Source organism: Opisthorchis viverrini (assembly GCF_000715545.1).
Source record: "Opisthorchis viverrini unplaced genomic scaffold opera_v5_210, whole genome shotgun sequence".
Classification (NCBI taxonomy): Eukaryota; Metazoa; Platyhelminthes; class Trematoda; order Opisthorchiida; family Opisthorchiidae; genus Opisthorchis; species Opisthorchis viverrini.
Window position 1 is genome coordinate 547,608 of NW_008751866.1, and position 17,183 is coordinate 564,790.

The 17,183-nt window shown below is 46.4% G+C and overlaps 2 protein-coding genes across 2 annotated transcripts in view; one reads left to right on the top strand and one right to left on the bottom strand.

The window, feature by feature from the left end:
• Window positions 1-2,428: 2,428 nt before the first annotated feature.
• The window catches only part of T265_08267 (hypothetical protein), a gene marked incomplete at both ends in the record, with an annotated part of 47,841 nt that continues 33,086 nt past the window's right edge, over window positions 2,429-17,183 (bottom strand). The window contains 8 exons of the mRNA XM_009174015.1: window positions 2,429-2,785; window positions 4,333-4,421; window positions 8,240-8,336; window positions 8,435-8,968; window positions 10,463-10,620; window positions 13,706-13,823; window positions 14,108-14,363; window positions 14,993-15,180. Coding sequence (XP_009172279.1) covers window positions 2,429-2,785; window positions 4,333-4,421; window positions 8,240-8,336; window positions 8,435-8,968; window positions 10,463-10,620; window positions 13,706-13,823; window positions 14,108-14,363; window positions 14,993-15,180 — 1,797 coding nt within the window. The remainder of the gene's footprint in view (window positions 2,786-4,332; window positions 4,422-8,239; window positions 8,337-8,434; window positions 8,969-10,462; window positions 10,621-13,705; window positions 13,824-14,107; window positions 14,364-14,992; window positions 15,181-17,183) is intronic.
• Window positions 16,660-17,183, top strand: part of T265_08268 (hypothetical protein) — a gene marked incomplete at both ends in the record, with an annotated part of 4,957 nt that continues 4,433 nt past the window's right edge. The window contains 2 exons of the mRNA XM_009174016.1: window positions 16,660-16,733; window positions 16,781-16,943. Coding sequence (XP_009172280.1) covers window positions 16,660-16,733; window positions 16,781-16,943 — 237 coding nt within the window. The remainder of the gene's footprint in view (window positions 16,734-16,780; window positions 16,944-17,183) is intronic.

Genomic DNA, 17,183 nt, shown 5'->3' on the forward strand with positions numbered 1-17,183 from the left:
AAAAAAACTGTTACGTACCTTTTGTAATGCACTACTCATAAGTTTGCTGGAAATTCGTCGACAGCCCATGACAGGTTTCGCCCCTCTTGGAGCTCATCAGGTAGGCGCAGTCCTCGAGTTTCAGTCAACCTTAGTTTCTACTTGAAACCAAATTGCACGGAATTAGCGAATATACACTCGTTTGCAAACTAATTTGGTCTTTCGAGAGACTCACCTGGAACCTAGCTGAATCTCTCGTTTGTGATGTTCCCAGGCAACTGAATCTGCTGCACCAGGCCGCCTCATGTTTCAGTCGCTACGATATTCGAGATATCGCGACACATGTATATCTTTGTAATGTACTACTCATAAGGTTGCTGAAAATCCGGCGACAGCCCACGANACTTTGGGCTCATCAGGTAGGCGCAGTCCCCGAGTTTCTGTCAACCTTATGTTCCACCTTCTATGTTATGTTACGTCCCCTGACTTGAAAACTGCAGGCATACAACGATGTTTCACAAGCTTCTGACGCTTTTGGCCTCGATTACGTGATGCGACATATTCTTGTTCGCAGATCCCAAAGCGAACGGAATAATTATTCAAGACGTAAATGATGTGCTTGTTCAACCTCTTACACCTTAATATACCAGCATTTTCTGCAAACGCCAGGTGGTTGGCTGTTTGTACACAAATTTTGTGAAGGTGATACATTGCTCACAGGGTTGCTGAAAACCCCTCGAGGGCTTACATCTAGATTAGCTCTTGTTTGAGTTGATCAATTAGTGTGGATCATCACGAAGTAGTGACCCAGCTGAATCCACTTGATTCCCCCGTCAGAACCAAATTTGTGTGCAAATGAGTGTATTTGTTTGTCGATAACGCATTCGATTGGGGCTAAATAGTTCTCATGTCTGCGCGGCATGAAGTACTGTTTGTAGGCTTCTCCTACGACCACTAAGCACGGCACGTCACCGAACAGACGAGAACCCGCCCAGGTGCGGAAGCCCAGTTTTCTGAATTTCTCTTCGCAAGTTCGGTGGAAAAAACAACGAATTACTAGCTGTAATAAGCTGGTTAGGTGTGAACTGGTAACGAGTTGGGCAAGAGTCTAGTGAAAACTTGAAAAAAAGCTCATAGGTCATAATACTACTGTGCCGGTGAATACTACTGATGGGACATGCGAGTAGTGTTTTCTCCTAAATCCGCTTCGCGTCTCTTGGAAAGTGAGTTCTATTACGGAATTTGTGGAGTCGCTTTGTAGCATTTGCTTGCATTTGAACAACTGTCAATGAATATCCAGAAAGGTTCAAAAATACGCGTTCAAGAAGAAGACGGGTATTGTTTTTGCCAACAAGATTCATAGGCGAGTTTTGCTTCCGTGTTCAACAGTCTGTANGCTTTGTAGCATTTGCTTGCATTTGAATAACAGTCAATAAATATCCAGAAATATTCAAGAATACGCGTTCGAGAAGAAAACGGGTATTGTTTTTGCCAACGAGATGCAAATGCGAGTTTTGCTTCCAAGTTCAACAGTCTGCAACTGTTCATTTGGCCTTTCACTAGTTGGGGTTTGCTACCTTGACAGCACCTTAATTCTTGTATATATTGCGGTGTGCATGATGATCACACATTCACCATAATCATGCTACAGACAGAGGTTGCAAGACATTAAACGGCACAATATGAAACGCAAATTAACCAGCACACTTCACGAGGCGGAAACATCCGTGTTACGAAATGACGCAAGTTAGATTAAAGCGCAACGCACTCAACAATTCGTTCGTCGGGGCCAACCATGAACAAACAACACGGTGAATCGATTGACCGATCGATCGGTGAGTGAGCATACGCAAGGTATGCACGAGCCGTTTGAAGTGCTACACCAGAGCTAACAGATACAACGGATCGACTCAGATACAATCGGATCAGATCAGTGGGTGAGTTTGATTCTCCCCAGAAGTGATGCGTTTCTTCCCCCCTCGCACTTCAGGATTCTTGTGTTTATTCTTCTTTGTAGCCTAAAAATGCCCTTCAAGCATCGTACTTACAATTCAAATTAGGTGAGGTAACTATGGGCAGGTACCCATGATATTCTCGGTCCACTTATACCTGACTGATGTAGCCAATTCAGCTACTTGTACCAGTATCACGAAAGTCATATAATTGAACGCATCTTCGCTAATAGTGAATATTTCTTTAGGGTTATGCCTGTCTCTTTTCACACCGACAGTGTTTTGTCTCAAACAAACCCGATGTCTTGGATATTACAACAGAGCAGTGCGTTTAAAACGCCAATGGTCTGACAAAAGTCGTTTTTAGATGTCTTGAGGTGGATCAGGAATTAGACAAACACCCACGTGCCTTTTTCGGCACGTGGGCTGTTCACCCAAGGAATGCGCAGATGGGACGTTGGTTGCTACACGAATTTGAAGACATCCGGCCATTTGCGTCACTTGGCTAATTGAAAGATGGTGTCCGGTGACCATCTCACGCGAACATAGTTTTTTCTCTCTTGGATCATGGCTTTCAAACACACGAAATCACGTTGACCGATTGTTCCCGCCTCGGTTGCTGCGGTACCTCTCATCGCGACGTTTAAGTACAGTTGAACATTTGAAAACATAGGCACCAAACCTACGTGTCCCAAGGTTTTCTCCAGTGACCTATTTAATGAGAGTGAATAGTGCCTTCGTCGAAACTCTACACAAGTGCTCAAACTGTTGCCGGACTGAACAAACAACTGTCCGACTGGAAATCGTGTTTCCGTAAGCCAGTGCTCATGAAGGACAACATACAAACAAGATATCTTGGTAAGATAAATTCTGGTACGAAAGACTCCTAGTTGGAATACACAGTGATTCAACACAACAGTGGCACAAACGAGTCAGCTAAATGAATGCTCTTTTCAGGCCTGACAAAGCATTTATATAGGCCGTCTGACATAGCAACTGGCTGTCGGGCCGAAAAATGACCGGCGCGACGAGAAGAGTCATAGCAACTCGTTTGTCTGAACGGTCGTTTGAAGAGTACGGTGAAACCAATCCAATAAAATAAGACATGTTGAGGTACGACTCCCAACAAAGCGACCGAGCGGTATATTCTCGAATTCCTCAATTTATTGCGTCTACTGAATTGAACGGCCAGCGTGCAGTTATACTGGAGAATTGTGTAAATTGGTACCTGACTACCAGGTCTATCTTCTTTGTATTGCGCACGCAGTTTTCTCTTACGAAGTGGAAATTTCCGAAAAAAAATTCTCGGAGTCAAAGTAAACAGCTTGCGACAAAACATTCTCTCGTGCATGCTGGGCATGGTAACTTGAAACGGTCCTTTATAGAGGCAAAGAAACATTGCTACAGCTATTTATAGGGTTATCGTAGTATGTTCCGCAAGGTCACGCTAGGAACTTCGTGGGCGAGAAGCACCGATTTTGATTGGCTGGCACTCTGACCAATCAGGATGTGGTTTCGTCCAGTTCATGGCACGTAGGCATCGTATCAGTCTAGCCGACGTGGTATTCGGTTATTTAGTGCGGCTGGCTTCCGGACGCTTTCCATTCTGTGCACACCGACGGAGAAATGCTTTTTTATAATGGTGCTAAGTTTCTATGAATGCGAAAATCAACAGAGACTCCTAGGGTGATCGTTCTGAGTTTTAAAAAAATACCCTCCAACGAAGTGACCATCTACTGTTTTGCTTGACGTATGTATACAGTTTCTACTTTGTTACTTTGGAGGAGGTCCCAGGGGGGTCTGTATATTCAATACTGAAACTAGGTTTTCCAATAAAGGTCTTTCCACATTAAAGCCAATTAAAAATGACATAATACGAAGTTCGATGTTGAGTTTGTAGTTTCTATGTCACGCAGAACAAAAAGAAGCGACCAACACGCTTAAAGTGATGCAGATTTTAGAAGCCGACCTTCGGTTAATCATTGAAGACAAACTCGAGGAATCCCATGACCAAATCGCTTTTTTCCGTACTTCAGGTGAAAAGAGCTGTAAACTTCGAGCGAACGGATCGTTTGACTCCCGTTTTCTCAGAACCAATCACGGAATGGACTAACCACGAGCGAACGTAGTTCAAGCGGGCAAGGAACGCAACTAACGTTCTTTGGTTTTGAATCAAAACACTCGCTCCCTGACATGGAACGGAACATTTCGGTCGATTATCGGGAAAGCAACAACGGTGAATTACATTCGGTCACAATTGATTCGATCTGGCTAACCTCTGTTATAACAACCCCTGAATCCTATTTTTACACTAAAACACATTTCCCCCCATAAAATTACAAGCGACAAGTTTCTCGAGTAGACGGTTCACGTGATCAGAGTTTCTCACCTGCTTACCCACTTCAGGAATTTTTTCATCTGTTTTGGACTTGGTCCTCCGTTTCGTCGCGTGGGTATTCTTGCATAACAGAGAACAAATTTCCCGTGGTCCTGTGACAGAACACATAACACTTACGAGTCTCCTCATCAACGAAATATGTCCTCGAAGAGATTTTTTCATAGAGGGGATAGGGGAACAATGAGAAGCAACCTCGACGCACTCTACACTTGATCAGCGAGAATCAAATTGAATCGGAGTGTCTTGAAAGTAGGTTTGGTTAAAGTGAGGAAAGAAATCTCCCCTATGGCCACAATACTAAGTATGCAACTAAAGACTTACATAACGAATTGCTTGATGAACGACAGTTTCCGCGACCTGTCATCCGAAACAGTTATGTAAATCCTACTTTGCCATACTCAGGTAAGGGCGACAAAACGCGACGACGCAACTTATGACGACAGAGGCAGCAATGTTGAGCTGTTTCATATTGCTTATTTCTACGTAGCGCCTTTTTGCGACCGAAAACCGCGCGTCAATCAGTACCAATTTGACCGAGGCATGTCTACCAATGGTGAGAAAGTGGCAGTCACGCTGGTGTCGTGGTGCGCTTTCCTATGATCGTCACATAATCGTTTTGTGAGTAGGAATGTGCCCTCTATTTGTCTTCGAGGTTGTTTTAACCGAACAGAAACCACTCGAGTTGCAGTGTCCTATCGAACGAATGTCCACGAGGTGCAGTGGTAAACTTCTAAAGGCCTGTCCCGACGCAGTCTTCTCATCCATCGATCGCCACTTTGACACCAAAAGCGTAACTAACAACTACGACCGACAAGATAGGGGGGAACAGATGATCGTAAATTGTTTGGGCGTACTCGATTTTTTTGCGTAGCAACGATGTAGAAACCAGCGGAGATTTCTATCCGGTTTGTGAACTAAATTCCGTTCTGAAGCTAGTCAGCCACACTAGTCTCAGTTTCCAAGCAGTCCCATCCATCGACGAGTGTTTACTAGACTTTTATCGAGAGTTCTGAAGTTCGTATAAACAAATTTGACCTTGAAGGGAAAACAAATGTTTCGAACTATTCCTAGCAGCACGTGTCCAGTGGATTTTGTGTCTAAACACATCGAGTGTCACGCTGGGAAACGAGATTGACAGATTGACGTAACACAATCAATTCCAGGAATCCTAAAAACGGGAAAAATGATCGGAGATCGTAGTCGAACAGGCTTCTTCTTGGATTGTTGATTGACATGTGTTGGACAAACAACAATGCAAGCGAAACATGCACTGAGAATCAAGACCGACGTGAACTGGATAGAAGACAGGCACCAAGTTTTCAAGTTAGAAGGTCATCAACAACCAATTGATATCCTATTTGTCCATGACCAAACCTAGCCCCCAAAAAAAGACCGCTTAGTTAAAGGTAATTAAATAGTTTCAAAGCATGTCAATCACATTGATTTGGCTTAGAGGACCGCAAGATCCCTCTTTCAGATGAAAAACACACGAGAACATACGCAAGTGACGGGAGTTAAGAAGAATTAACTGCCTATCCTCCTCAAACTTGGCATTTGCGCTATCGACAGCCTGGGTGAAGAATCGAAATCAAATGCCAACAGAGTGTGGTCAGTGTATCCGAATAGGTGTCTTCGCTACACAGCGGATGAGCACGAAAGACTAATTTTCTAATAAGAAGTCTGGACTTCTGATATCGTATACGCACCGACATTATTCTGAAACTGCTTCTAGTACTCCACGCACTGGTACGTTCTCGGGAATAGTTCACTTTAACTAATCATCCTTGAACCAGAAAAAGCCCATGGGGCAGTCTCTGCTTTTGGAAAACAAGTTACTGACCACGTTTTCAGTAGTATAAGTAAATAAGCAAATAATTACTCGGTGCCCAGTTGACGACACATCAATCGGGAATTAGTTGAGATTTCATCCTGAAAGCAAAGTGAGATCATTCTGAAAAGGCGATGAGCATTGCCACTTTGTTACGAGTATCACTATTTCAGATTGGTAATGTTGAGGGCTTGGATAGGCTTACTCATCGTCACTGGCTTAAATTTCGGGCTTAGCGTGGCAACGCGTTTCCGAAAACGTCAGGTCAACGACGCTTTCTTTCCACACGGGAGGGGGGTCATATGGTTGGATGCATTTTGAGAAACGAACAGAGGACGGTAAACCTCAGAAGATCCCACGGAGTATAAGACGAAGAAGAGAAAAAAATTTACAAGTAAGATTTTCGTCAAAAAAAAGTTATCCAAACTGCTGGTGACCCGAGATGGTCCGCAATACTGTAAAATAGTCGTGAGGGGTATCCAGTGGTGGATTCATCAAGTGTTCTATACAAAGGATTGAGAGCTTCCAGGAGGAATAAAAACTCGCACTAGATTCGGCTCAGTCGTTGTAGAAACTCGATCAGCGTTCTGGTAGGCCGACCTGCAGGAAGAAAATGTGTGGTGAATATTTTCGTATGACTGTATCATCACTACACGGTGTTTAAGTAACCCATTCCCACATGGTATTTAGTTCTGTAGGCTAGAAATGAAGACAACCGAGTGGTGAGTTAAGACGGGAACTCGCGGAAACCGATCTGATGATGCTTCTAACGCGCGCTCAATAGTAGGGAAAAATTTACTGGTTTCCTTGACCAAAAAGTGGAAACTACCTACAGGATTTTCATGGAACCTGCCTGTAGTATCAAAGCATCAAAAGGTTTGGAGGTCCTTTCAGTACGACCCGTGCCTGATAACTCAAAAGTCCTGGTGAACGAAGCAGTGAGAGGGATTGGACTGTGAAGTACGGTCTCTCTTCCAAAAACAAGCTATGGTCATCATCACGCATAGGGGATGATCCCGAGCACACAGACACAATTTGATATGATGGCTAGGGCAGAGCTCGAGAAAGGTCGGTGATCAAGGAGCGAACTTTCTAACCGGAAGGTCTGTAGTTCGAACCCAACCACGGCATCTCGACTGCATCTGCAACCTAACAGAAACTCAGCCTTCGTTCTCCCTTCGAGTGGCATCGCGGCTAGGCGCTGAGAGTGTGTTACGCCGGACGATTCTGATATTTCGGTTTCCGCGTTCATTCCGTATAATGGATTGGGTTCGAACCACGGACCTTCCGGTCAGTAAGTTTACACCTTAAACACTGACTACAAGTCAGTAATAAGTGAACCGCACTCGCCAACGCTAGCGCACAACCTTCTCTTCAAGAGATGTGGTTTCAATAGCTGAGTTTTCCGTCCTGGAAAAGCACAACCTCTGTTTTCATGAACTGTCAGAGAAATGCCGACGGGTTTGAAAAAATGCTCGACTGGCCTTACATTTTACAATGGAGGAGGGGGGAGACAGAACGATCGATTGAGTGTATGCATGAGTCGAGTTAGCTTTCTCTCGGCTTGGGATGGTCGCTCTCGAAAAAGAAGCCGGGATTCAACCAGAACCGCCGGCGTAGAGCGGCCTGGAGTGTGAGGGGAGAGCACTCATAACCCGCTCATGGGTTAGTCGAACTTTGGATGGATAAGTCAGCAAAACGGCGTCGATAGCAGATTCAAACTATTCCCTCGTTTGATTTTTTCAACAAAATGCTACACGGTCCAGTAAGACCGGTAATCAAGACACAAAATATGCCGGGAGCACTTTGCTTTACGGTTTCCTTCATTGGTACTAGGTGAAAAAGTACAGTTGAGCGGCGAAAATAGACGGTAAGCTACAGCCCGGAGTGCTGAACCTGACTTGGTGCTCACTAAGAGTGAACGTTGTTTGGAACAACGTGACAATGAAGGGGTCGTTAGTTAGTGATCCAATCTATCCGGAAGCCACCAGACGATGGTTTGTTCTTCTGGCACTCGTTAGGACGAAAACATCAAGCGGCGTTCGGACCATTTCGTGAAGAGAAAATACACACAGAACTAACCCGCCATTCCTTTGCGCATGTACCCTTGTCGGAGGTCGGGTTTCATCACTCCAGCAATGTCCAAATGCATCCAGGGAATGTGCTTGGGGACAAAAAACTGGAAGAAGGAAAAGATAAAGGAAGTCACGGACCAAATAAGGATGGTATACCAATTTTAAGGAAGGTCGGGACCAAATAGGACGAATGCGGACTCACATTGAGAAAGGCAGCCGCTGTACCTGAACCACCCTTCTTCGCGTTCGAAACGCCAGCGACATTCATCAAGTCTGCTAGGTGTGCTTGCTCGCATAAAGGTATGGTGGAGAGAAGAGGGAGATTCCACACTCGGTCCCCGCGTATGGTTGCACTTGTACGCAAACAATCCCACAAGGTCGGTCCTCGACCTGCAGACAGCCTCATGAGTGGCTGTTCGATCTGCAACCCGACTTCCACGTCTTCCTCGTCTTCGGTATCCTCGATGGGCTCCACATCCTCCTCCTCAGTCTCCGTAGCCAGAGGAGAAGATGGGGCTTTAGTGGACTGCCAGATTGTGGCTGTGGCTTTACGACTAGCAGCGTGGTTCGAAAAGACTCCGGTAAATTCGTCTCCCAGAGCAGCGCTAATCGCGCCTGTCAGGGTGGCGACATCTATGATCAAAGACGGCTCTTCACCAACAAAGTCCGGATGTTTACAGGCAATGTGTAGGGCATCGGCGAGGATGAGTCGACCTTCTGCATCGGTATTGTCCACCTGAAAGCAATAAGCAGGGAGTGCTGCGATAGGAAACTAATACAAAACAAGTTCGGTATATGAAGCCTGAGTCAAACACCTAATTGCTTTGGCGAGAAGACTTTGGCACACTTGTCCAGTGAGATGGCCGAAGTGGTTAGAGCGCGAATTTACTGACCAGAAGAGCCGTGGTTCGAACCCGACCCCTGCCTCTCGACTTCCCCTGTCTAGGCTTGGGTAACCTGGCAGTATCCCAGCGCTCGTGCAACCTTCGGGTGGCATGGCAGTTAGGCACCGAAAGGGTGCTACAGCTGAACGCTTCCAGTGAACCGAATTCCGAAGTTGTAGCGGGAATACGTGGCCGATTGATTAATGAAACAGATCATCCAGGTTCAATCGCTAAAAAGCAATTTTACATTGGTCTGTGATCCGTCCTGACAACCGGAATATCTGCTGTTATTTCAGAAATATATAAATAAAGCTAACTTATTGATGCGGCGAGGTTCAGGCACATCAACTAGCTACCCAACATCTGTAGACACTTCGCTCTGTCTAAGGAACGGAATAGGGTCCAAGACGTATCTGCTCATTATCATCGTCATTATTATTGACAGCGTGACATTAGTGCTCACCACCGATGTTTCAAAGCCTTGTTGTGAACAAAAGGTGGACGGAGAAGGGCCTTAGTGCTAGCTTAACACAATCAGTCCGAGGTGCCTACACCTCCAAGCACTCATTCAGGGAATCTGGATAGAAATTGATAACAAGAACGCCACCGACATCTGTAGTGTCTCCAACCAGGCGCAATGACGAACACGCGGTCCCCGTTCTGGAAGGCGAACAGCACCGACAGCACCCAAACGTTTCGTGGTTTCTTTCATACCCCTCTGCCGGGTCAAGGGTTAGCCACCTCTCTGTTTACACCACTCTGAATTGGACATGAAAAACAGTACTCTCTACGGCAAACGATGACCAGGCATACACGCAACACATGTCCCAACCAACGCAGCTTCTGGTGCTGGACACATTCTTCGATGGAGGTGCCCGTTGCACAACTCTCGTGAAACTCACTATTTAGTTCGTCGATCCACACGAGTTATGGTTCTGAAACGTGTCTACTGGTCAGAAAGTGGTTAAACCGCCGGACATGTGCACACACTGAGCTGAAAGTGGTAGTGCGTGCAGGACACCGGAGATGCTGTAAACCCGGGATTGGTGAACATCAAATCTCCACCAATTCATGGTAGTGTTAGTGTGGGTTAATGGCGGTGGTGCGCAGGGTAGGATAAGTTATCCTCATACATTAACAGGAATAACATAGCGTGATTTCCACATTATAGCAATGAGATCACGCCGATGAACAGGACGGGCGTCAGAGAAACATACAGACAGTTATGCCGGTAAATAGAAGTTTGGTGTGTCATTCCATAAAGCCGGTATGACACGTCCAAGACGGCGACCAAACCGCTTGGTGACGGAGAACCATGGACAACGGAGAGACAGAGATTGACTTACCTGAACGGTTAAACCGTTAGCCATCCGAATGACATCACCAGGTCGCATTGCTCCACCACCTGGCATGTTCTCGCACAGCGGGAGATAGGCACGCACGTTAATCGGGGCACCGAAAGAAGCCAGACCAAACACGGTGGACGCCACGACAGCAGCACCACCTGTGAACAAAGCAGAAGAGTGAAACGTCTAATAATAATCCACCTGTGAACAAAGCAGAAGAGTGAAACATCTAATAATAACAATAATAATAATAATTCACTTGTAACAACCATTTGGTACCTAACTGTCAGGCCACCCGAAGGAAACACGAGGGCAAGTGCACTACAGGTTGCCCACGCCTAAAGAGGGGAAGTCGAGAGGCAGAGGTCGGGTTTGAACCACAGATCTTCCAGTGAGTAAATTCGCGCTCTAACCACTTGGGCCCCAGGGTGGTTCGAAATGGGTAACATTCACCAAAGTTGTCAAATCTATGATACACCCGACAATTCCAGCACAACGTCGATGCTGTCACTGACATTTAGACAAAAAAGTATCCCCGAAAGAACTGCGAGCGTCCACGGCCGATTGCAAGTCCTTTGTCCTTGGTTTGTTTGATTAGCACTGACAGAATCTTGCATGCATTCCATCATTTAGACTTAGCATTGGTGTGCGAAGAACGGACCATACTGGGGCCGACAGAGATCCTAGTATGGACAGCAGATTCCAGCGCTTTTCAACGCGTAAAACGATGTAACTAGCGGTCGAAAAACGCGCCCCCTCACGGAAGTTTTATGCGCACTGTATCAATATACATCAGAATCGATGGTGTTGGCCAACACTGTTGTGCCCTGGCGTCCGAAAGTCTGACAACACAATGTGGCATGGACCTCGACCGTCGTTGGGTTCTCAAGCAACTGTATGAGAAGACTTACAAAGCGAGTTGTCCTATCTTCTGTTGTTCCGATGAGTCTTTGTGAATGGGATGAGTGAGCAAACTGTAGATGTGAGATATGCTTTGTTGCAGGGGAGGCATCAAGCTAGCATTAGCTGGTACAAAATACGGCTTGCTGGCATCTATGTGGAGCGGAGGCGATGGAATTTGCGCTGTTCGCCTTGGACTAGTTCCTCATCAGCTAACGTTCAGTGGTAACAACCTTCCGGTGCCCACCGGAAGGAGGCATGAGATCTGGGATACTGCCAGGGAAGTCGAGAGGCAGAGGTCAAGTTCGAACCACAGGCCTTCGCGCACTAACCACCTGCCATCTCGCCCCCTATTGGCGAAGCAAATTAACAAGGTCACCATTTATCTAACCCTGTAGCGGTGTCGGAAGTGACTTCCAACAGACAACATTGTATATTCAGGTCAGACAACGATTAACATCAGAGCGCGACCATCGCTACGATTCGAGGAAGACAGGCCTATTCATAGACTGCCATGCAGAGCCTTTTCAAAGTTCACCTCCGCCTCTAGTTGCGTCTTAATTGGCCACTGAAATAATGACGTGGATCCCAAAGTCTCTGCAAACGACGATCGAGGCAGACGACATGGTATCCATACCGAAGGGAAGAAAGCGCAAGCGCTGCTAAAGAGTCAGCCGGGGCTATCCAAATAATTCAGCAAGTATTCCGCACCCACAAAATGTAAAAAAAATCATTCAGCTGTAACACCCTTTGGGTACTTAGCTGCCAGGCCACACGAAGGATGCACGAGGGCTGAGATACTGCCAGGTTACCCAAGCCTAGACAAAGGAAGTCGAGAGGCAGAGGTCGGGTTCGAACCACGGATCTTTCGGTCATTAAATTCGCGTTTTAACCAGTTGAGCCATCTCGCCCCTCCAATGTGCTTATAGGGAAAGATATTAGGGGTTGTGGAACACTATATGCATCTCGTAATTCCTGATGGTAGTAGATGGTGCAGGTTGCTGTAGATGATGAAGTCAACGGGAGAAACTCAAACACCAGAACTACTTGTAGCATCAAAAAGGCATTCTGTTGAATTCTGAAAAAGTGCGTGTTTCAGACTACAGTACGGTTGTGAAGTTGCGGGGCTACAAGCGGAAGAGATGTAGCTGAAATCATTTGTAATCAAAGAAGTTGGGCAGTACGATGTTCGATGAAGTGACAAGTGTAGACGTAATATACTACTCATAAGGCTGCTCAAAACAGCATAAACGAGAGATTCAGATGGTTTTCAAGTGAGTACATACGATACAAAGCGACTTTATACACAAATCAATTCAGTCTAACGTGATAAATATTTAAAAGGAGGGAGCGATTCAATTGCGAACGTATGTAGCAATGTAAACCAACGTGGTTTTATCGCGAGCTACGCAGCCTTGTCGGTGTTTGCCAAAAATGACATGGCAGCCCATAAGCCAGAAAGATATTTGCTCAGATCGTCTTCGGCAGTCATGGTGTGGACATCATCAACACCAAAAGCTATTCTTATTCAAACCGGAAGTCTCTCTCTCCCTTAAGTAAGAAGATGAGAACCCAATAAGAGGTTACCAGTTAAACCAGTCACAAAGGCGTAATGGGAAGCCAGAAACGCCAGCCTAGAAGCGTAGGCAGCTCGGGACACCCGCAAAAGTCGGCTTTGTGGTCCTTCTCCAACTCAATGTCTTTCGGGGGGAGGGGCGAGATGGCTGGAGTGGTTACTGACCGGAAGATCCATGGTTCGAACCCGACCTCCCCCTCTCGACTTCCCCTGTCTCAACTTGGGCTACCCGGCAGTATCCCAGCCCTCGTACTTCCTTCGGGTAACACGGCAGCTAGGCACCGAAATGGCGCTACAGGTGAACGATTTTTTATAGATCAGTGTCTTTCGAAAGAAACTCGATAAGGTTAAGTATCAGCATCAACAAAGAAGGATGGTGATATTCACTGCGAGAACTATAAAACCCATGCCGGACACTGGGTAAAGGATCAGTGTCTTTCGAAAGAAACTCGATAAGGTTAAGTATCAGCATCAACAAAGAAGGATGGTGATATTCACTGCGAGAACTATAAAACCCATGCCGGACACTGGGTATGAGAAGGATCAGTGGTCACCGTCCCAATCTAATGACGAACCCCCGGCATCTCGACTGTCCCTGTCTAGGCCTGGTCAACTTGGCAGTGTGTCAGCCCTCCTGCTGCCCTCTGGTGGCATAACAGTTACGCACCGAAAGGATGTTACAACCGAACGGTTACCGATTATGGATTTACTGATCGAACGCCGACCTAAGAAAAACCAGATGTGGTAATACACAAAAGAATACTCACCCATATCAGCTCTCATTTCCTCCATTCCAGTGGAGCGTTTCAATGAAATGCCGCCAGAATCAAACGTGACTCCTTTGCCAACTAGCGCCACATGGTCCTTGCATCGAGCAGGGTTACCCTGGAAGGAGCGGGGAGACATCTTGGATGAATTGTTCAACATAACAGCGTTTCTGTAAGCAGTCTTTTGAGACAAAAAGAACTATTAAAGTTTTGGAGGGGCCAATCTCCTGATTATTTCGAAAGGTGCGGTTGGATGTTAGTCGGATGGGGATGAAAAATTTCGCGAATTTGACAGGAACGGGAACAAAAAATCGCAAAATCCCGTAGAGCCACCTGCAGTAGAGGAAGGGCTGGACAAAACAACGACAGGGTGAATCGACCCCCTAACATCATGTGACTTACCTCGTATACAATCTCCACGAAAGCCACGTGACGACGAGACCCAGCCCCTACAGATAGCAACCCATTCATGCGATGTTCGCGACACCATTCCGAACTCCGGATGTTCGTGCGTACTTGCGACATACCGTCGAACACGGAAGCGACATGTTGGGCAAAAGCGCTGGGGGGGAGATAGTTGGCTGGCATTTCCATCCACTTACGCGCCAAGTTTTGAGACATGGCCAGGATTCTGCCTCGTTCCCATGCTGCCAGCATGCTAGGCAAGTAGAAAGAAAACGAACAGGCAGGGAATTGGACGGCTTACTGGAACAATCTTGAGTGGGCCACATATGAACTCCATCGATGTCATTACATTCAATGCCACCATAAATAGCAAATCCTACTGTACAGAGGCCAGCCGTCCCTAATAACCGAACACCACATCATTTGGGCGCATGTGTCACGTGCAGGACATGGACCAAACGAAGGCATGCTCTGATTGGTCAGAATGCCAGCCTATCCGGATCGAGCATCTTTGACTCGACGCTTCTCGCCCCTCACAGTGATTCTAGCACGACCTTGTGGAACACTCTGTGACTACCCTATAAATACAGTTGTAACAATTTTCCTTTGTCTCCATGATGGGCTGTGTAGGGCTATCGTGTCTTTTGATATACCACAGTGGGCGGAGCAGGAAGCCAAGGGACCGATACAAAGTTGCACTACCGTTTAGCAAGACACAAGACCTACACTGAAGGAAACTGTATAGAGGAGAACAAACCACCAAAATGGTTTTTGGTGACCGCACGCATTGACTTTGAGTTAATTCCAAGTTCGTTGATAGCTCGTTGGGACAGAAATAAAAAACAAGTCAGATAGAAAAAACGATATGCATAAGGGACTCACTCTTCCTTGACTGATGCCCCGGATGATGATGAGGCCAAGTGGTTTGTGTAGCACGTGATGTGGGGTTTGATAGTCTGCCTGGCGATAGACTTCAGTTCGTCGTAGACGAACGCTGCCAGATAAGCACCCTCCGCAGCAACTTCCGCGTCCCCACAAGGGTCTACCAAAATCTCACGGGTTCCACGGCGCTAATGTGGAAGGATTTGGATAACGTCTGATTACAATCGAGCCCATGGAGAGGGCGCTCAGAAAACAGTTGAAATATATTCAAAAATCACCGTCGCCAGGAATGATTAGTGCGAAAACTTACTGATGAATATACTGCATGGCAAACATGGACTAGCACTCCCTGAGCCCAACTGGTTGTTTTGACGTTATATTGTCACCTAGCAATAATACACCATAATAAACAGTACAAACCGTTTTTTTTAATTATCACGTCGGTAGACTATGTGTGTCATTCAGCACACCCATTTTTCCCGTTTATTCGATTTCCGATAAATCAGAACGATTGTTTAGTGTGGGCGTATCTCCAAAATGTGGATCAAAAGGGACTATGGTTTGGAAATGGGTGGTTGTGTAAGGGTGTGACCAGTATGGGTTACCTAAGGACAAAGTGCCCAAGTTCAAAACAGCCTCACGATGCCACCGGGAGGGAGTGGGCGAGACGGCCCAAGTGGTTGGAGCGCGAATTTACTGACCGGAAGGTCCGTGGTTCGAACTCGACCTCTGCCAATCGACTTCCCTGTCTAGGTCTGGGCAACCTGACAGTATCCCAGCCCTCGTGCTTCCTCCGGGTGGCATGGCAGCTAGGCACCGAAAGGGTGTTACAGTTGAACGAGGAGGGAGTGAGTCCAAAACTGGCAAGCAGTTGGTGTTCTTCCTTCAGGCTGAATAAATTCACTTGTCCTTCCCATTCCCGAATGTGGCTCCCATTCTGATCCCAACAAATACCGGCCCCATCCCCAATTTCGTCCAAAGTTATTGAAGAATCCTGACCAAACAACTCCTCGTTTAACACAGCGCTCTTATGGGCGACTACAAATATGGTAAGAGTCCAGGCATCACCACTTCTAGGGGTGATGTACTATTCAAACTGTCAGATGTTTGGACTTTCTCTCTGGACGCTTTTGGTGGAATAAATGTGGTTGTCTTCGGCATTTTGAAGGCGGTTGACCGGGTCGGCGACGCCAAACTGTACACATAGGGAATATGCAGAAGTTCTGGTGATATCAAGAGGTTACAAGGCAACACAATTAGCCAGTAACTGTCCAAATTCGGTTCAAATTCTGATGACCAATCATTCAAGTAGTTCACAGAGCACACCTGCGGATCAACCCAGGCAAGCCAAGGTCACCAAGTCAGTAAGGCTCACGTGTTTTGGGCAGGAATATAGATAAACAATCGAAGCATTGCAAACGAAAAACGACCGATCGACTAAAGCAACCGAAGAACACCGTGGTTGGTTCTTTAGAGAGATCGAAAAACCATAGCAAAGATCCAAAAGGCATCCAGGAAGGCCACATGTAAGCTACTAAAGATCTATTGATGTTGCTTAATGAAATTCTCCCGCATCGAACCAAGGTCTGCTTCTTCAGTGATTTTCTGGGTTAGGTCTGCATCCATACTTGGGGATTTGGCTTGGAGATCTCTTGGATAAGTGTTGTATGCAAGTACTAACGGATGACGTCATCTTTCAGACACGACTCAAGTGGTTGGAGCGCAAATTTACTGAAGGAAGGTCTGTGGTTCGAACCTGACCTCTGCCTCTCGACCTCCCCAGTCTAGGCTTGGGCAACCTGGCAGTATCCCAACCCTCGTGCTTCCTTCGGGTAGCATGGCAGCTAGGCACCGGAAGGGTGTTACAGCTGAGCGATTTTTTCAGACACGAAAAACCAACGTCGTGATCGCCCAAATATCTGCGTTACTTTCCACATCATCCTTTTTCTATGTGAACCATGCTACTCTCACTTTCTCTTCATCATATCTGCTCTTCATTCGGTCTGTGTAACGCCCGGGCGAAAGGCACCACTGTCAGAGATAACAATCTTGTCAAAATCATCGACTGGGGCTCGTTGAACTCAGCAACACTCAACCTTACTAGGTCTCTCATAATCATTGTCAGCTGTAATCACCGCGTACTTGTCGTACAGTGGTTGTAGCTGCCACAGTTTCGTTCACCGATGATTCG